A 21,583-nucleotide genomic window follows, 5' to 3' on the forward strand; every position below is an offset into this window, starting at 1 on the left:
AGAGACAGAGCATGAACGGGGGAGGGGCAGAGAGAGAGGGAGACACAGAATCGGAAACAGGCTCCAGGCTCCGAGCCATCAGCCCAGAGCCCGACGCGGGGCTCGAACTCACGGACCGCGAGATCGTGACCTGGCTGAAGTCGGACGCTTAACCGACTGCGCCACCCAGGCGCCCCCTTCATTTACTTTTAAAAGCAATTGGAAACTAGACAAAAAAAGCAATCATCTCATCACTCTACTGCAGATTTTTAAAGCATTTTGATATTTCCTTTCAGGTTTTATCCTTGAGCTAGATATATGTATAGTTGCAATCGTAATATGTGACAATTTTACCTCCTTCCCACTTAACACTATACCATAGTCATTTTACATGTTGCCACCATCAATAAATGTTACTGGTTACATAAATATCCCACTGAGTGGGTTATCATCATTTATTTAATCATTCCTGTTCCTCTATTTTTGGACATTTAAATTCCTCCTAATTTTTAAAAAGTTCATTTATTTATTTTGAGATTGAGAGAGAGAGCACACGCAGGCATGCATGTGTGAGCAGGGGAAGGGCAGAGAGAGATGAAGAGAGAGAGAGAATCCCAAGCAGGCTCTGGGCTGTTGGTGCAGAGCCCATGCAGGGCAAGTCCCACTAACCGTGAGATCTTGACCTGAGCTGAAATCAAGAGTTGGATGTTCAACCAACTGAGCCACCCACGTGTCCCTAAATTCCTAATTTTTTGACAATTCATCCATTTATTATTGCTGGTCTTTGTTTCTAATTTTTTTTGTGTGTGATGAAACATATATAACATAAAATTTACCATTTTAGCTATTTTTAATTGGATAATTACATGGCATTCATATTGTACTCAATACATTCATATTGTTGTGCAACTATCACCGTCCATCTCCAGAACTTTTTTATTTTTCCAAACTAAAATTTTGTACTCATTAAACAATAACTCTCCATTCTCCCCTCCCCCCTGGCCCCTGGAAACCACGATTCTACTTTCTGTGTCTATGGATTTGACTACTCTAGGACTCTCAGATAATACAGTATCATACAGTATTTGTTCTTCTATGACTGGCTTGTTTCACTTAGCATGATGTCTTCAAGGTTTACCCATGTTGTAGCTGGTGTCAAAATTTCCTTCTTTGTAAGACTGAATAATATTCCATTGCAGGTTTACACCACATTTTGTTTATCCATTCATCTGTTGATGGACATTGGGGTTGCTTCCCCCTTTTGGCTATTGTAAATAAAGCTGTTATGAATATGGCTGTGTAAGTATCTGTGGAAGTCCCCGTTTCACTGCTTTTGGGTAGATAGCCTGAAGTGAAATTTCTGGATCACATGATAATTCTATTTTATTTTATTTTTTTTAGAAATCATTATACCATTTTCCACAGCAGCTGTACCATTTTACATTCCCATCAGCAGTGCACAAGAGTTCCAATTTCTCCACACCCTGTGATACGTATCACTATCTGTTTTTTTTTTTTAAATAATAATAGCCATCTTAATGGGTGTGAAGTGTAGCTCATTGTGGTTTTGATTTGCATTTCCCTAATAACTAGTGATGTTGAGCATCTTTTCATGTGCTTATTGGCCACTTTATCTCCTTTGGAGAAATGTCTATTCAAGTCTTTTGCCCATTTTTTAATTGGTTTTGTTGTTGTTGTTGTCTTCTGATGCACAAAATTTATACATTTTTGTCTACCTTTTCCTTTGTTGCCTGTGCCTCTGGTGCAATACCCAAGAAATCATTGCCAAATCCAGCATTGTGAAGCATTTGCCCCGTGTTTCCACTTAAGAGTTTTATAGTTTTACTTCTTACATTTAAGTCTTTGATCCAATTTGAGTTAATTTTTGTATACAGTGTTAGGTAATGGCCCGACTTCATTCTTTTGCATGTGGATAGCCAATTTTCCCAGTGTCATTTGTTGTAAATCTGCCCTTTCCCCATTGAATGGTCTTGGAACCCTTGTCAAAAATCATTTTACCATATATGTGTAGGTTTATTTCTGGGCTCTTTATTCAATTCCAGTGGCCTATATGTCTGTTTCCATGCCAGTACTACACTGTTTGGAATTTTGTAGCTTTGCTGTAAGTTACGTAAACAGGAAGTGTGAGAACTCCAAGTTTTTCCTTTTACACGATTGTTTTGGCTCTATGGAATCTCCTAATTTTTTGACAGATGATTTGTTATCACTTTTTAAATTTTAGTAAAAGAAAAACAAAAAATAAAATGTAGGATTTAAAAATCTCCTTATCAGAATTGGCGAAAGAAACCAACTTTGATGTGAAGACTGATTTTGACAGGTAGAAGGGAGATCAAATTTAAAATTCACTGGTTGACTTATTTTCTTCTGGCATCTAGTATTCTGCTCAAGGAATGCAAATTATTTTATTTTATTTTTTAAACGGAAAGTTTAACCTTTTTAACAGAAGGTTAAATTTCTACTCCTTAGTGGGGAGAAAACCCCACCCATAAGTGAAACAAAAAATGCAGGACAGGTGACCTAAAGCTAATCTGCTACTTCTCTCTGCTATAATAGGCTTAACTAAATTGTTCTCAGAAAATGTTGTTATATTTTGGTAGCCAGTGCATCAACGCCTCTAGCTAGCAGAAACCTCAGCAGTCATCATTCACCAACCAAATGGCATCTGTCCTAGGACTGTGCAGAAGTGACTGGTGCTCCAGTCTGAATAACAAGCACGGATTAGGTCTGGGCGTTGTAACCCAAAGCGAGTTAGCTTTTGAAGCAAAATAGACTTGAATTGCTGTATTTACTTTCCAGAGCATTCAGATCAATGATAATTTTATGACTGAAAAGCTGAAATAAATACATTAATCAGGCCTCATAAAATTCTATGTTTGCTTCTACAAATTTCTTCTCAAGTAAGATTTATTTGACGCCAAAGGAGCTGAGCGTTGGGTCTCTCTGACTACTCTTAGGAAACTACATTGTTGCAGTGCCAAAGAGTTGGTGAGTTTCAGTGGGGGTTTGCCATTGCCATTTGCCATTTGCTCCTGTGTTCCATGGTTCAAGCTTCTTGGAAGGACTCACCATTCCTGAGCTCCTGGCTCTCAACTCCCACTGTTGCAACAATGGATTTGGGTCCATCATTTTACCTGTTAATCAACTACTTCACAATGGTCACAGTAGCCAGTGATAAAAATCACTGCTTGGGGCACCTGTGTGGCTCAGTCAGTTAAGCATCCAACTTTGGCTCAGGTCATGATCTCATCGCTTGTGGCTGCGTTGGGCTCTGCGCTGACAGCTCAGAGCCTGGAGCCTGCTTCGTTCGGATTGTGTGTCTCCCTCTCTCTCTGCCCCTCTCCTGCTTGCATCCTCTCTCTCTTTCTCTTAAAAATAAACATAAAAAAATTATTTAAAAATTCACTACTCAAAATTAAACTTGAGGTTTCCCAGAGGCGGTACTTTTGGATGTGTTGTAATTGACGTCTAGTTTTTGAATTAATTTGGCAAGATTTTCCATCTTATGGAAATTAGCCAAATAGTTAGATCTTTTAAGAGTATAAATATTTTTTCTTCAATTGTGTGTCTTTATCAGCTCTCTCGTTACCTTCTTCACTCTGTGTTATTTCTACTATTTACTATTATTATTTATTTTACATTATATTTTTGTATGGAAAACAATCCCGAGGAAGTGAGGCCGTGTCACTTTTTCTTTGGGTTCCACATTTCTGTGCAGTTGCTTGGATGCTCCGGAGAAACCGTTGGCAACATGTTTGCTGCTGGCCGGAGTTAAGAGTTCCTTTTCTCAGGAAGGAAATGTGCAAGTGACAGGAATGACACAAATAGGGACTGGGAAACAATCTTCCTGCTTTCATCTGCAGTAAAGCCTAAACTAGCTCTGGGACAATGAGTTAATCTTTAGTTCATGGTTTCAGAGAAGGCTTTCACCATTTTATTAGCAGTCCCCATCTGTTCGGGATGGCAAGTCTTATTGCTTGCTTGAACGGCTTTATTTTGCTAAGTGGCAAATTTATGAAGGTCATTCCTTGGGTCAAGACATGTCACTGACACTTTGGAAAGGGGGAATTGAGCATTCCCTCTGAATGCTTGAACTTTTTTGGTAGCATAGAGCAATCCACGAAAGCTCATACAGTATATAAGTGTAAGATTTTGTTCTATCTACAACTACATTTTTCCATCCCATCTCTAGTAGACCAATCTCCTCCCTCCACTCAGCTCAGGTAACATAACCAGCAGCAAGAACTGAAGCCAATTAGGGTGAATTTCCTTATTTTATCCAATTTGACCTCGATACCCTTTCTCTACCTCTGTTCACCTCTCCCATCTTGCATATGGCTCTTTAAAATTCTTTCTTTCTTTCTTTCTTTCTTTCTTTCTTTCTTTCTTTCTTTCTTTCTTTCTTATTTTTAATAAATACTTTCACTCATAGTATTTTCATTTGTCCTGGAGTCTGGAGAGATACCACTAATGAATTTTTAGTCTAAGTCAACACTAACATTCTCTCTCCTATTTTAAGAAATTTGTTCTTAAATATATCCCTTCCCATCACAGTTTAAAACAGTTTCCCCCGGGGCGCCTGGGTGGCGCAGTCGGTTAGGCGTCCGACTTCAGCCAGGTCACGATCTCACGGTCCGTGAGTTCGAGCCCCGCGTCAGGCTCTGGGCTGATGGCTAGGAGCCTGGAGCCTGTTTCCAATTCTGTGCCTCCCTCTCTCTCTGCCCCTCCCCCATTCATGCTCTGTCTCTCTCTGTCCCAAAAAAAAAAAAAAAAAAAAAAAAAAAAACGTTGAAAAAAAACACAGTTTCCCCCAAGTATAAAGTAACCTCTTTTTTTTTTAATGTAAGGTACAAGTACTTTCAAGATGCAAGCTTGAAAAATGTATTCTTCACAGGTCCTTTTGGTCAGTGGAGGGGAATTTCTATATGCACCATCATTCCTGAAGCAAGATGACTAATGCCTGGAATTGACTCATTTGTGAATTACAGGTGAAGTGCTTTGGCCACGAGGTTCAGCTAATAAAATAATGAATTCTCTTTTTCTCCCCCTAGGGTAGAATTTTATCTTCTATATTATCACTATATTCAGTGACACTTAGAGGCATTTATTTTTTATTTTATTTTTTTTCATTTTTTCATTTTATTTATTTATTTATTTTTTTCAATATATGAAGTTTATTGTCAAAATGGTTTCCATACAACACCCAGTGCTCATCTCAAAAGGTGCCCTCCTCAATACCCATCACCTCCCCTCCCCTCCCTCCCACCCCCCATCAACCCTCAGTTTGTTCTCAGTTACTTAGAAGCATTTAAATTAAGGAAGAGCTTTTTAAATTTCTCACATGCCACCATTCTCCCGCATGGTTAGAGGCAAATATTTCCCCTTTCTTTTGGTACCACTCTTCTGTACGAGTGTTATTAATTACCCACATTGGCAACTAATCATTTCAAAGACAGGTTCTTGAGGCTTTGAGTTTTTCATCAAGAAAAGGATCATTCAGCCCTATCAAATGAATAAGACATGTACCTGTTTTGAGAAAGGCTTGAGATTTTAACAGCAAAACTGTGAACTTTCCATTCCAGAAATGTAAATGTCACCAATAGCCTCATCAATAAACGTTGGGTGGAATATGCAAAGAAAGCATGCTCTTAGTGCGTAGAATACTACATCCTTGTACAGAGAAGTTAGTGAGGAAACACAAGTCATTTGGAGACAGAAGCATGGTGGTGCAGACCCATCCACAGGGGAGGACACTATTTATGCTCGCCCACGGTGGAAGTGATGCATACAATGTGGTGTTTCCTAGGCTGTGAGGCTCAGGGAGACTCACTAGATTGTCATCTTCAAAGTATGTGTTTAGTGCCCTCTGGAGGTAAGGAATGTCACTCATGTCTGGGTTCAGGCAAAGGGCATCAAAGGTCTGTGACTGCCCTTCATGGACGTTGCCAAAGCGGGTACGGGGTGTTCAGAAGTATGTCCCGTAGCTTTGGTGAGCTCCAGCTGTGTGTGTGGCGCCTGGTGATTCCATGGGCACCCTGGGCACTCTGTTCTGTATTGTCCCTCTGTGACTTCTGCTCCTACGTGGTAGGAAGCAGAGGATCACAGAATTTGCCAAATGAATTCCCCCTTAATGATAGGCTTATAATAAAAAATGATTGTGATTAAAATTTTAGGGTTGGACTCCTAACGGCAGTCAAAGGTTTCAAGTGTTTTGGTGTGCCCGATCTTTCCAAATGTCTTGACTGTAATGGACTTAACAGAACTTGTTGTCAGTAGTTTTACTGGGATTGTGATGATTATTGGGTTAAATTTGTTGCTTTTTCTTTCTCTTTTATTTTTATTAAAAAATTTTTTAATGTTTATTTTTGAGAGAGAGAAAGAAAGAGAGAGAGGGACTGAGCATGAGCAGGAGAGGGGCAGAGAGAGAGAAAGAGAGAGGGAGACACAGAATCTGAAGCAAGCTCCAGGCTCTGAGCTGTCAGCACAGAGACTGATGCTGGGCTCGAACTCACGAATCGTGAGACCATGACCTAAGCCAAAGCTGGACACTTAACTAACTAAGCCATCCAGGCACCCTGATTTTTCTTTCTAGTAAAGTCTGTAGCCCATTAAATCATATCTGATTATTTAAACAAATTTTTGTGGGCTTGGATAGGTCTGTCTTCTACCCTCCCTCCCTCTCTCTCTCTTTCTTCCCCATCCCCCACCCCAATCTAAATCAAAGGGTTACTTGTTTGTTTTAAGACAATGGCAAATAGCTTAAGTAAGCAATTCGACAAGCCGGTAATATCCCTAGTGTAAATGTGTACTCTTAATGATATGACTGTATAATTTTTTAATAAACATAATGGGAACATGATAGGCAATACATGGTAAATAACAACCAAGATAATCATCACCATAATGAGAATGATTCTAACAAGATCCAACAGTACACTTGGATTCAAAATCAAACCTGTGTATAGTTACAATTGGGATGTGTTGGCTGCTGTAAAAACAGTACACTTTATCGTTATCCCTCAGCACTCTTGCTCCATGATTTTGTTGGTACGTTCATTTACCGGCCACACATGGAAATTAAAGCCTAGATTTTTGGGGGGATATTTTTGAATAACTATAACTTTTTTTTCTTCCAAAGAATCTTAGAATTGAAAGGTGACCAAGAAGAAACCTGTCACTTCGTTTCGCACACATATGAATTTACTCTAAAATACTGGAGCAAGTATGTATTTAAGATCATTGTGGAATTACTTCAAATTCTGAGCGTTACATAAATAAAAATAATTCTCTGATATTTCTTTGGGCCTACCAAAAGAAAAATGACATTGTCAGTTTCCCGAGAAAAGCACAGATCTCATTAATGGCACACTTCAGTGTTGTCACAAATTCCCTGTGAGGATCACAGATGGCGAGGATACTCTAAGGTCCTATTCAGGTCAAGAAGGCCCAGAAAGGATGTTAACAAAACATATAGTTCATGTGGCACCTGAGTGGCTCAGTCAGTTGAGTGTGTGACTTTAGCTCAGGTCATGATCTTCTGGTTCATGGTTTCGAGCCCCATGTCGGGCTCTGTGCTGACAGCTTAGAGCCTAGAGCCCACTTCGGATTCTGTGTCTCCCTCTCTCTGTCCCTCCCCTGCTCACATTTTGTCAACAACAACAACAAAAAACATGTAGTTTGAACAAGACACCCAGGGGTTCTGGTTTACCGTGCTTATTGTGGGGATATCGCCCAAGTAGTCTCAAAAACACGAGTTGGTAATATCCCTTAGAAGCTCAAAAGCAATTTTCCCCCGTCAGTAGCTTTCTGACATTTCATTAGTTCACCACATCCTGAAAATAGAAATGTGGCTCCCAGTGTTTTTTTTTTTTTCAAACCAAAGAATAGTATTAAGAAACAATATTCCTCAAATACGGTCACAGCTGCATACATATGTCTCAAGCCACTTTCCTAGGTCCAGAGACAATCATGCCTGTGTATAGACTAATTCTACACCACATTCTCTACTATTATGGAAAGTCAATCCCTTGGAGAACTTCTTCAGTGTACTTACTAAGTGATACCAGGTTTCCAGGCATTCTCTCTATATGATAACAACAATAATAGCTAATATTTATTGAGGACTGTGCTAACGTGCTTGGCAATTTCCTATGATGTGATGACTGCTTCTGACCCGATTGTACACACAGGTGAAAGAAACTGAGCCACAGGCTTGCCCACAGTTAGACATCTAGTAAGTGAGAAAGTGTGTCCTCACACCCCATTCTCTGTGACACAGAATCTGGGCTCTTTACCTCTCAGAGCCAGCTTGCCTCAGAACCAGAACTATTCAATCTGCTCAAGCAATCAGTGCTTTCAGAGAGGGGCATGAGGAGATTATAAAGACTGTCTTTATACACACTCACTTTCCAGCATCCTTAGCCTTTTGGATTGCTCAAGGAGAGAAAGTTGCCAGAAAAATACACACACAACTCTCCTCTTTGTCAGCAAAAAGCAGGGCCCCTAGAGAACTCTGCCAAAGGGAAGCGGAAGACCATAAGATTATCCTTGCCGGACTATGAGTGATGGGTTAGCCAACAAAGACAGAAAGAAGTACTGTGCTTGGCAAGCCATGTCTATAAAAGGCCAGTCTTTTCTCACAAATCTGAGGAGCAACAGAAATGACAAGAAAGGGGAAAGGCAGGAGGGAGAAAAGCAGAGGGAGGGAAGTTGGAGGCTGCATCAGTAGTCACGGCGTCGGCCCTGCTGGCTGTTTTTAGAAGCAGTGACATACAATCCACTGGCAACAGCAGAGAAACAAATCGCTCGAGACAGAAGACAGAACAGCTTTCCTGCCGTGGGGGACAGCCAGCCACCTGTCTCCTGTTTCTGTGGCCCTATGGGATCAGGGGCAGGGAACGCCGCCCAGGGCAGGGTGGAATGCGAGCAGGCAGCTGCTGCTGCTCAGTGTCTCCGGGCACACCGCTGTGCCCTGCTGGGGCAGGTTACCAGGTTCCTCTGCAGTCCCTCCATTAACTGATTTTCACACAGTCCCCTACAGCAGAGGCAGCACTGAGCAGAGGCATCTGGGGGGAGGGGGGGCTTTCACGCCCCTCTGCTACCATTTGACATGGAGAAGTGATGCTTTCTCAATCCTTGATTCCCTTTTCTGTCCAGGTCACTGCCCTTTTGTCTCTCCCACGCAGAAAACCTGGAGTTGCGGCTACAGTCACTATGTGGTTTATCACAAATGGTTCACTGCGTTCTGCTTAAAGATACCAAGAAAGTGTCTGAAATGTCTTAAAAAAGAGATTTCCACTGAGAACAAGTTAAAATCTGGTGGCTACCTACTAAAACGGTTGGTCTACTATTTAGAGAGGAAATCCAGCTGTCCAGCTCATTTCCTGAAGATAGCTGTGGTTTTATTTTAGGTGGCTCTCGGTGGTTCAAGTGGTATTCTGAGTTCCACCATAATAATAAAAGTTCTGGGTTTCCGAAGAGTGTTACATGAAGGGCAATAGCAACAATCGTTTAGTAATGTCAGAGCAGGTGACGGAATCAGGTTTGAGTGCATTCTAAGATGAACCTAAGAGGGTTTTCCAGTAAGAGCCACCACCAAGAAACAGCAATGGCATCTCTGGAAGCAGGGTTATAATCGCCAGCCTCGCTTCACTGTCTAAGCCAACAGGCTGAGGCTCTCTGAACATTAGAGCCCTGTGCACTTTTCTTTCCAAACTCCTTCCTGGTTCAGATTTAACTTCAAGGCACGCAATTTTCTTTATCAAGGAATCTACAGTACCTCTTGATAAGATTGCACTGCTGCTCCCTCATCAGGAACATGTGGAGAGACATGGCCCTGATACAGCACCCAGGAAGTCAGGCCAGCAGACTTCATCACAGGGCAGAGCCCTCAAGGGCTCTTTCTGGACTTTGTTGCCCCAGCTCTGCCGCCTGCCTGATTGAGTTCCACAGGCCCTCTCAGAGCGACACCTGGGCAAGCCACAAAGGCAGGGGAGAAAGGTTTATATTCCAGCCACATTACTGCTCTGACTTTGGGGCAGGAAGAAGCAGGTGTGTGGCTCTAAATGTGTTTTGCAGCAGGTGGGCAGCGGAGGAGGGAGCCTCTTAGAGGAGGAAGCTGGAGTTGGGGTTTTCTTACTTTTGGAGAAAACTGTTAAGCTTCCTTGGGGAGAGGTTGTTCTTTATCTTGCTGCCTGGCTCCCTGCCTTCTGGCTGAGCCCCCTGGGGCTCCGGGTCCTGGTGTGTGGCTGGGGCATAAAGTTGGAAGGTTGGTGACTGCTGCTCAGGGCTCAGCATTGCCAGTCTTGCTGCGGGTCTTGCCCAGGTCTCATGCCCTAGTTGGCAACCAGTTTATTGCCTTGTTTCTGGTACCCATGAAATGGGTGCTGGCCCTGTTTGATGAAGCTTCCCTGCCACTAAGCTTGAGCCCCAAATCTTGTAAGCTGTGCTCTCTTATTTCTTCATTTCTCCCTTGGTTTTCCTACTGGAATCCCATTAGTTTAACAATGGGGCCTTCCCCTATTCTTCAGGGACTATAGCCTGTTCCCAACCTGCTGGGGGTATCTGAGGCTCACAGGGCCATTCATGAGCTCCTGCGAGGCTGTATCCATTTCCTGCTGCCCACATCATGAGCTCCCTGAAGTTGGCTGCCTAACCCCAACAAAGGGCCTGTGGTCAGACCTCACCTCTCCCTCCACCCTAATGTCAGGCCAACATTGTGCACCCCGTATCCTCTACCCACTGGTAGTTACCCTGGGGCTTACTGGCCATGCATGTGGACCTCTGCTGACTGCCTACTTCTGGGCTCCCTCCTGTGGGGTTGTTCCCATGTCTCCAGCCTGCTCTCACATCTTGTTGCCCTGCTCCAGTGAGGGAGTGGATGGGGTATCAGATGTCTCCAGGAGGACCAATCCTTTTGCCAATAGGGCCCACACTCATAATCAATCAACTCCACTGTGCGATGACAAAAGTCTGTGTAGCCGTCCCGTCACACAGTTCACTTCAGAAGTTAAGAAAAACCTTGTTTGTCTTCTGGAAAGCATGGTTTCCATTCCCATTTCAAAAATACCTTTTGCCTCTGTATGGCCACTCTGGCCACCTTGTCTAAAACTTCAACCCCCTTTCCTAGGACTTCCATTCCCTAATCCTTATTATTTTTCTTACCTTTTTTTTTTTTTTTTTTTTTTTTTTTTTTTTTTTTTTTTTTTTTTTTTTTTACTAAATACTGCGTATTTTACTTACTTATCTTGCTTACTGTTTATCCCTTCTGGTGGAAAATTAGCCTCATGAGGGCAGTGATTTTTATTTATTTAATTATGCCTACACTCAGAGCAATTCTTGGCCCAGGGGAGTCACTCAATAAGTATCAGTGAGGTAAATGAGGGAGTGTGTGGGGAATGAAGGGATGCTTGCTCCTTGCTCTCCAGGCCACTGGCCACCAAGACTGTGGGCATCTGGCCCACCCGTCTAGCCTGTCTATCCCGGCCCTGGGAGCCTGGCTCCTTGGCTTTCTCCTCTCCCCATGGAGCAGCACTCACCTTCAGCTTGTGCTCATGCTCCTTGTTGACACGTGCGAGCAGCTGGGCTTTCCTTCTGTTGAGGGCGTCGATGAGGGCATCACACTGGGCCACCAGGCAAGCCTCGAACTCCACACTGTTCTCCTGCATGAGAAAGCACATCTCTCAGCCGCAAAGCACCTGGTCTCCTTGGGCTGCAGGAGAAGACAGAGCTCCCCTGACCATTTGTGGGGTACAAATCCCTGCTGAAGGAGATGAAAAGGAACTCTGTCCACAATGCACATTTCACGTTGTTTCAATACCTGGATACATTTCATTCTACAGTGATAGTGTTCACTTTAAATTGAAAAGGATAAATATTACTTAATAAATTTATCAAAAGGAAATCACACCCACAGTTTACATTATATTGTGTAAAAATAAAGCTTCAGTTTGTGGAGTTGAACATGAATCTTTCTGAGGGCTGGCAGATGTCTGCTTATGTATGGTGGAAGGTGGCATTCAGAGAGGCTGGCTGCCTGAGCAGGTGGGGTATTATAGAGGCATGAGAGTTAAAGAATCATTAAATTCAAGAGAAGAGGGAAGAAAGAGGACAGAAGTGGTCTTTAATATTAATAAATAATCCAATGATAATAGAACTTTATAAGAATAATCATGGGAAAAGTACTTGCTGCTTTCATTAAGGAAAGCAAATAGTTAATGTACATAAGACAGTCAAGAACAATTGGCTTGACTTCTACCCAGCCCTAAAAGTCAAGCCACGAACCAATAGCTTGTGGGGGAACACTAATCATGTTCTAAATGAATTATAGCTTCTCTGTGATGTTTACATTGAATGTTGGATCTAACTATTTTCTTGATTTAAATCTGTACATGCTATAGCATTTCTTTCAAGCAATTCTCTCCCTAAATCATAAGCATTCATTAATGATAGTCCTTTCAGTAAATCACATATGTAATTTTGATTGTCAAGTGATAATCTGAAAGACAGTTATAATTTATAGCAAATGAAAGATGAATACTCACACATACATGAATAGCATTGAAAAAATAGCACCCAACTGAGTCAACTGTAAGCTCTAGGGGCTGGCAAGGAAGGAACAGCTTAGCCTATCAAATTTTAATTTATTCTCTAAGTCATAAAGAACTATGTCTCTTAATATAAGGATCTACTGATAGGCATTTGAGAACTTTTTAAATGCAAGATCTTCTTCATGTAGTGTGTTATATTAGTAATTGCTTGACTAGTGCCTTCTACATGCTAAGTTTTGGCTTTCCTGGCAATTGTTTTTGAGTACTCAGAGAAGTCCTCTGGAAAACGTCATTTAAGAGGGCTCTATGTCCCACACAGGGTAATATTGGGAGGATGAGGGCAGCCCTCTTGCAGTTTCTGATTTAGAGCAGAAGGAAAGCTTTGCTCTGATGAAGAGGTGGGGTGCAGGGCAAAAGCAAAGAAGGGACTGACCAATCACCTCTGTTGTTCTGGAAAACAGAAGAAAGTGTACAACTGTTAGATTGTCAGGGGATCAAAAGTTTTAACATGAACATGCATGGAAAAAAGAGTGAGGAAATCAATATAAGATGCTTTGAAAGCCTGGCTTACCTTTAAAAAGACCATTCTACTTTGACATGGGTTAAATATTAACTAGGAAAGCCAATTTACTGGAGGCCAGAGTGAAGGTTATTTCTGTGAGGCAAACCTCAAAACATAAGAACAGTAAACAGTGTAGAAGTTCACTAGTTAAGCATCTCATGCAGTTTATGGTTTCTCCCTTTAGCAATAGTGGAGAGCTCACGAGCTCTCAAATGCTGGCTGATCTTTGGGTCATTGTGTCCAAACAAAGCAATCTGAAATTATAGTTACCAGGGGGGTCATAGTTGGAAAACACTTAAGTATCTAAGTAGAGAAGAAGCATTACTATGGGCAGGAAGGAAGGAAAGAGTGAAGGAAGGAAGGAAGGAAGGAAGGAAGGAAGGAAGGAAGGAAGGAAGGAAGGAAGGAAGGAAGGAAGGAAGGAAGGAAAGGCAGGAGGGAAGGAAAGGAAGGGAGGGAGGAAGGAAGGAAGGAAAAAAGAGAAAATGTGACCTGTTTGTTATCATCAGATAAGATATAATTATTGCAAGGTGTTTTGGGAACCTGAAGAGTTTTAAAAACTCAACAATAATGACTCTGAATTCACAAAGAGGCCTCTTTCTAAATACGCAGTAGTGGAGAATTAGGACCCTAGTGCCAAAGGTAGCAACTATTTGGAAAACTAGGTTGTGTTGCTGGCTTGTTGGCAAAACACAACCACCTCGAGAAGGGGTGTGTTTGAAGTTGGCCTGTATGTGTGTTTGTATTAGAAGGGACAGAGCAGAAAAGAATAATTGGAATTTCTCCACAACACATTAAGGTAGAAGAAACAAACTCCCTGCTACACAGCTACATCTTAACCCACGGAGTTTGCTTTCTGTCTCAGGTGCTGCCAATACCTGGATCTGTTGGACCATGTTGCGGAGCTGCACCAGAAACTCCTTGGCTTCTTTGGCCCTGTCTGACAGTCCATTCAGCGCCTGGGAGAGCTGGCTCTGCAAAGATAAAGAAGGAAGCCAGGGAGCTGTAACCACAGGAAGTAGCAACAAGGTCTTACGGTGTTGTTTTGATCCAAGACCCAAAGTTCTCAAGCCCCTCAGATTCCTCTTCTCAGAGCTTGGGGCAGTTAGCCAACATCTGTATATGAGGATTCTGGTACTAATGGCATCCAGGCACCTTCCACAGGCTCCTGAGAAGTTTCTCCTCTGAAGCAGTGAAAGCTCCTGGTCATTGCAAAGGCCCTCGCCAGCTGATACCTGCCTGGAAATTCCGCATCTCATGAATTAGTTAATTAATTCAGCAATAATTTACTTAACTTAAAATTAAAAGCTAAAGTGAGTCAGAAGATATGATGATTATCAAAATTATTTAGGCCAAAGTGCTATTGGTCTGGCGTTGGGGCAGGAAGAATACAGTCAAGAACAGGATGAAGGAAGAAAGGGTTAGAGCACTGGTATGATGCTCTGGGGCTACTTCAGTGTAATGGCACATACAAAACCCACGACCACATTTTTTTCATCAAGGTCACCCTCCTTCTCCCAAATACAGCCCTGTTGCCCTAACTCCTGTCCATTCCTCAACCAAGGAAGACTCTCATCCTAATTTTCCACACTGTCCTGTCCATCTGGAACGCAGTTCTGCTGGGAGCCATGTGTCCAGGTAAACACTGGCTTTCCCAGCTTCCCTGTCTGCTGGGGTGGCCATGGGACATACTACTAATTGATGAGACTCAAGTGGAAGATGGCTGGGGGTGAGGAGGGGTCTGAGAAAGCTCTTGCTTTTCTGCTAACATGAGACCAATGTGGCTGGTACAGCCTCTGCCCTTTTGTTCCTGACTTTATGGCAGATGTCTTATGACTCTCACTGAGAAGGCCAACATGGTAAGGGAGGAGGGGTGGAAGAAGAAAGAGCCTGGCTCCATTGGCATCATTGAGCAGCTGAACAACAGTTGAGTCTCCTACCACTAGGCTTCTTGTTTGTGGGGAAAATTAACTCCTTGTTAAGTTCCTGTTTGGGATTTTCCATTACTTTCAGCATTGTACTTAATGCAAAATTCCTTCTGCTATATCCTTTCATCTCACCTGTAAATTACAGAGACAAACTCCTTTCCCACAACACCTTCTTTAAAGACTAAAGCCCACTCTCCTTACCAACACAAAGCTTCATCCCTCTCTCCTCTCAGTAAAAGGGAAGAATCTTAAAATTGTATCTCTTGGTCTAATGAATGTTTCTCTTTTTCTCTTTAATCCAGTACAGTTAACATACAGTGTTATATTAGTTTCAGGTGTGCAATATAGTGATTCAACAGTTCTATACATTACTCAGTGCTTATCAAGTGTACTCATAAGTGTACTTTTAATCTCTTTCACCTTACCATATGATCCAATAATTCCACTACTGGGTATTTACCCAATGAATACAAAAATACTAATTTGAAAGATATATGCACCCCTATGTCTACTGCATTATTGAAAATAACCAAGATATGGAAGCACCCCAAGTGTCCATTGATGAATGGATAAAGAGGATATATAGGAGATATATCTAGATATAGATATAGATATATAGAAAATATATACACAATGGAATATTACTCAGCCATAAAGAAGAATGAAATCTTGCCATTTGCAAGAATGTGGATAGATCTACAGAGTATAATGCTAAGTGAATGTTCTTTTTATATCTGCCTTATTAAATACAAAGTTAGGCACTGGATCTCTTTAAAAATATGCACGTCAAATGCTTGATAGAAATAATGTGGGGAGATAGAACATAGGCTTTAGAAGCGTTCAAATTCTGGCTCTGTCCCTTACTAAATGTGACCTTGAGAAAGTTACCTCTGCCTGAGTTATTCCAAAGCAAACAGTGGGAAGCATAATAACATTTTGTAGTTGGGTTATTGTGAGGGTTTAGTGCACTCGCCAATAGAAAAGCTCCTGCTAGTAAGGGTAATGGTTAAGGGAACTAATCCAAATTCATAAATTCTGCCAGTCAGTGGCTTTTCAAACTTTACACATGGTTTTACCTCATCCATAAAATGAGAAGAATATTACTCTTCTCGGGTGTTATGGGCATTGCATGAGATATTAGATTAAAGCCCAGAACCTCTCTGGTGCATGCTGCGTGATTAATCAACATTGGCTGTTATTCATCTTCTTCCTTCCTGCTCACAAACACCTGCAGACTGACTGGGGAGAGTCACAGGGCAGATTCCTGGAATGGGCTCTGCTCATCCCTTGTACTTTGATTTATGTACTCAGACTCTGGGAGGCTAGACCAACACAGCTGAGGAAGAAAAAGCACAAAGTGAGCTTGCAGTGCTGGAAGGGCTGCTCAATTATTTATTACTAGTCCCAACTGCACCTATAATTTGGGGTGAAAGTTTTCTCCTCAAGAACTTTTTCCAAGAGCCGAGGGGATGAGGGAGAGCAGTAGAGTCTCATTTAGAAGAGCAGGCAATAAAATGAGAGAGACATATTCTAAAGGAGACATTTTTCATTGTTACTTTAAACTCACTTCCCTTCTTCTGAATGAGCAAAAGTTTGCTGGCTATCAGTTTTCTTCCCTCTTTTTAAAAATTTTTTAATGTTTTTATTTATTTTTGAGAGAGAGAGGGAAACAGAGCAGGCATGTGGGAAGGGCAGAGAGACAGGGAGACACAGAATCTGAAGCAGGCTCCAGGCTCTGAGCTGTCAGCACAGAGCCTGAATGGGGCTCAAACTCACAAACCACAAGGTCATGACCCGAGCCAAAGTGGGACGCTTAACTGACTGAGCCACCCAGGCACCCCATCTTCCCCCTTTTATGATAATCTATGCCTTAGTAACCACATTTGTATGTTGAAGTACAGAAGCCAAGTTCACTCATTTATACAGAACAGACGTGACCTGATTTGTTGTATCCCAGCCTTGCAATTAATTATACAATGTAAGCTAGATCTGACACCCATTAAAAATTGTTGACCAGGTACGGCTATCTACTTAGAAAAAAATTATTCCGTAGTATACAAAGAGTGCTGGCCTCATCCACTCCCAGGTTTTGATACAGCAAAGCAATAAGTCAACTGGAAAAATCAATTCGTTTGCAGATTACCTTTCTTTGTGTCTATATTCAGTCCCAAGAATGCCTTCTACCTGGCTAACGATGGTCTGGTATTTGATAAACAATTGCATTGTAAGATAAAGATCTAAAAACCTTTCTCTTAAGCTTTGCCAACTTGTAGAAATTGAGCAGGAAACAATGAAAAACCCTGGAAACTATTTATCATTAGAAAATGCTCTTATTATAAGGATTTATGTGTGCGTCGCTTTTATAGGATAGTTCTTTGATCACATTTATAAGCTAAATCTGATGTAGAAGAACATTATTATTGATTGATTTTGTTTCCCAGAAGCATTTAAATTCCTGCTCTGGGCTAACAGAAATGTTCTGTATTCAGGACCACAGAGCAGCCTTGTAAATTTATACCAGAACACCAAAGATGCAAATATTTAGTGTGTGTTTTCGTTACAGCCTCTTTGGCTGTATATGTAGCCGTTAGAAGCGGTTTTTAATGCCTAAGAAATGACATTCTGATTTCCTGGATATTTGTCTTCCAATTTTCTGAAAAGGTGTCACGTTCAGAAAGTGAACGAGAGTGGGGAAATGATGTAGCCGTGGAGGCACTGACAAATTTCCAGGCAAGATCTCAGAGCGTGCTCTGAATAACCAAGATCTCCCAGAAAGAAGGCAAGTTGCTCAGAGCTTGAAGGAGAGGAACAAAGCACTCTGCCTCCTTCTTCCTTCCTCTGCTGCTTTGTCCCTCCAACTTCCACCCAGATTCCCTACACCTTCCAAAGGAGTGGAGGTTATAAGGGGTCAGAAGCTCAACCTGGAAGCCCCGGGGGGAGGACAGTTCACAACCCATTATTACTTAGGCTCAGCAAACCGGTATGGGATTCAGTTCATCCTGACCAACTCCTCACTTGCCCAAGCATCTGCCCAGCTGCCAAGGCACGCCCACGCAGAGGAGGGTGCCCTGCCATGAACATGATTCACGTGTCACTTCCTCCCTCAGTTTACTATGAATATTGGATGGAGACAATGGGGACAAATGAAAGGAAGCTTCCTAGCTGTCTGCAATCTGAAGTTACAGGCATGGGATGGGTCAAAATGGTCAACCAAAGAATTAGTACAAAATAGATGAGGTGACAAACCAGCAACAGTGGCTTGATGGCCCTGTGACCCTGTCACAGTGCACGCCTCCTTCCCAGGTACCAGGGTCAACGCAAAATGCAGGAGCAAAGTGATGATTGATGCCATGTGATTCTAAAGTAAGGCCCCTCGGAGAATAACAATTTTTTTCTGGAAGAAATACTGTTTTTTTTTAAGTCTTACTACATTATTGACATTATATAGTTAAAAAGCAAAGGCAAGAAATTCTAATAGTTATGATATATTGATTGTTTCTTATTATCAAGGAACTGATGCATGCTTTTAATGTGTATCCTATTCAATCCCAGTCACCACCCTGCAATTTTGCAGAGTCTCAGAGAGGACACACATGAGTTTAGGTTTTATTTATCTATTTTTTTAGTGTTTATTTATTTTGAGAGAGAGAGAGAGAGAGAGAGAGAGAAAGAGAGAGAGAGAGAGAGAGTGGGGGGCAAGCAGGGAAGGGGCAGAGAGGGGAGAGAGAATCCTAAGCAGGTTCCTTGCTGTCAGGATGGAGCTGGACATGGGGCTCAATCTCACGAATCGTGAGATCATGACCTGAGCTGAAACCAGGAATCAGACGGTTAACCAACTAAGCCAGCCAGGCTCCCTGAGTTTAGGTTTTACAACTTACATACAAAAGAGTAGGAACACAAAGCCTAGTCGTCTGACTCCAAAGTTGTCCTCTTTGCTTCAGCCGCCCAAAGAAGAGAAGTCTTCTCTCACTCATGCAGGAAGAATAAAAACAACCTGCAGTGAGAGCATGTGAAACCAAAGAAGGTGATTTGGTGGGGGGATTATGATTGATTATGAGGGAATTTGATTATACTTAGCAATCAGATAAGATGTGAACATGACCTGTAAGCTCTGTGGAGGACAGAAGGGAGGAAGACCTTACACACCTATAATCTAACACACTGTTCCATATTATCCCATTTCTGTTTCTCAGTGCTAGATCTGGACACACAAGTACACAAATATCCACATCAAAAGCTAATGCATAATGCCATTTACCTCCTTTTTAATAACAATTTAAATCCAAACATTCTGTTTTCGTCATTCTTTAAAGCATAAACATGGACCAGAAATGCTGTTATCTCACCAGAGAGCAGCAACTGAATGAGATAGGGCAACGGTAATTAATCTGGCAGTGGGGTTAAGAGGACAGACTTTACAGTCAGATGGACTTGGGTTTAAATCCTAGCCTTTTACTAGCTGTGTGACCATGGACATATCACCTAACTGTAGTGGATATTGTGGTGCTCTGCCCAGATTCCCTTCTAAAGGCTGGTGTGTCCTTCCAGCTGCTGGGAATATCACTGTTGATAGATGGCACTAGGCGTTGTTCTTGCCTATGGGGAACTGCATTGCTCAGTGCTGGGCCCACATCCAGGGTGTCCCATGAATGACTGACTGGGCCTCCTTGCCATGATCTGAGAACAACCCTGAAGGGCCATCCCAGCCCTAGAACTCCCTTCAGACTTGGCTGAGGCCACTGCAGTTCAGGTTCATCCTCTGCTCAACCCTGGCCTTCTCACTTCCTCACAGGTGGACCTACTGAAACCCTGAGCAGCTAACTATCCCTTCACAACTCTCTGAGTCTGTGTCCAGGAGCCCCAATTTAAAACACTAAGCTTGCTAGGTTTCAGTTCCCCCACCTACAACATGGGGATAATAACAGTACCTGCGTCATAGGACTGTAGTGAGGATTACGTGAAATCATGTGTTCAAAGTTCCTCTATACAACACCTGTGAGCATTGTGTAAGCATGTAATACTTATAAATAAGTACTATTTTTATAATAAGAATTATGTTAAAATATATATGCATAAATCATTGGAACATTTTGTTATGCCACATGTCCCAGTTTGGGGTTTGGTTAACTACGATTAGTCAGACAGTGCCCTAGACTGTAGTATTGTTCACAACTATTTGCCCCCTCCTCATTTTTGCCATCAGACTTGCGGTGTCTCCTGTAGAGGGATCATGTGTTCCTGCCCCATTCTTATTCTTGGCCACGTGATTTGCTTTAGGCTAAAGAAACATTGTGATTTTCTGCCAGCTCCTTTGCTCTTCTTGTCACACAAATTCAATGGCATGTGGATAAACTGGCTCTCAAAAAACACATTCTGATTTGTAATGTTTGCTAATTTCAAAGGTGTTAATACATAGTCGGTTTTAGGCTACCAACACGACATTACTGAATGTGGAGCTAGAAGAGGTGTGTGTACTATCAACTCTTTGGAGCAGTGTGCAGGTACGACCAGGTACCTGCATACCTGCTACCACTGGGCATGTCCCACAGAGTGGCTGTGGGCTTCAGAAAGAAGACATATGGAACAGAACTTCAGACTACCTCCTACGATAGAATATGAGCAAGGAATAAACCTTTGCCTCTGAGATTTTAGGGGTTGTTTGTTACTGTAGCAAAACTGACTAATACAGACAGCAATGATAAGCTTTTCCTTTGTGATTTGATTCAATCAATTTTCATGGAATTTGCTGTGGACCAGCCACAGTGATTCATGCTAGGAAAACAATGATAAAATAAATACAATCCCTTCCCTCATGGAACCATCACTGTTCTGAAACCACCACCATTCTGAGCTTAACAATGTCCATTTAAAAGTTCTCTCTTATGGGCTCTCTATTGAAGCAGAAGAAGACTAGACTATTCTAACAACTAACAACAGAAATGTACCTTCTCCACCTCTAAGGGCAAATGAGAAGTAGCTGCTTTCCTCGCCAGGCATAGCCAGTTCTGGCTACAGTTTGAATTCCAGACATATACTCTGCATGGCCTTAATCCACCCAACTTAAAATATTTATCTGCCTTAGACAGGAAACTCTCAAGCTGGAGATGCAAATCAACATGGAGGGTTTCTTTCAGCGAACTAGATAGAAGAGCCACTTATCACCTTAAGGCACAGCAAAAAAAAAAAAAAAAAAAAAAAAAAAAAAAAGAAAAGAAAAAGAAAACAACAACAGCAACAAACAAAAACAAAACAAAACAAAACAAAACAAAACAAAACAAAACAAAACAAAACAACAAAAAACCTGTTGCTTTGCCCAATGTTCATAGCTTCTTGGGGGAAAATCAATTTACCATGTGTCTATGGCTTTTGCAGAGTGCTGGAAGCAATGAAAGAATTCATGCAGCAACTGTTGCCAGGGAAGGCATGAAACTTTAATAATGCAGCAAGCCTATAGGCTGCATGGTCAACATCACCCTGGCCAAGGCTCTGTCAGAGAGCATGCCTTTCTATGGATATTCAACACACGTGATATGTGTGTTGTTAGGCAG

At 41.9% G+C, this 21,583-nt stretch overlaps 1 protein-coding gene across 1 annotated transcript in view; it reads right to left on the reverse strand.

Moving 5' to 3' along the window:
• Positions 1-21,583, reverse strand: part of TRIM9 (tripartite motif containing 9) — a 113,557-nt gene that overhangs the window by 36,804 nt on the left and 55,170 nt on the right. The window contains 2 exon segments of the mRNA XM_030319086.1: positions 11,535-11,657; positions 13,986-14,081. Of these exon segments, the coding sequence (XP_030174946.1) occupies positions 11,535-11,657; positions 13,986-14,081 (219 nt within the window).

Source organism: Lynx canadensis, chromosome B3, assembly GCF_007474595.2.
Source record: "Lynx canadensis isolate LIC74 chromosome B3, mLynCan4.pri.v2, whole genome shotgun sequence".
Taxonomy (NCBI): Eukaryota; Metazoa; Chordata; class Mammalia; order Carnivora; family Felidae; genus Lynx; species Lynx canadensis.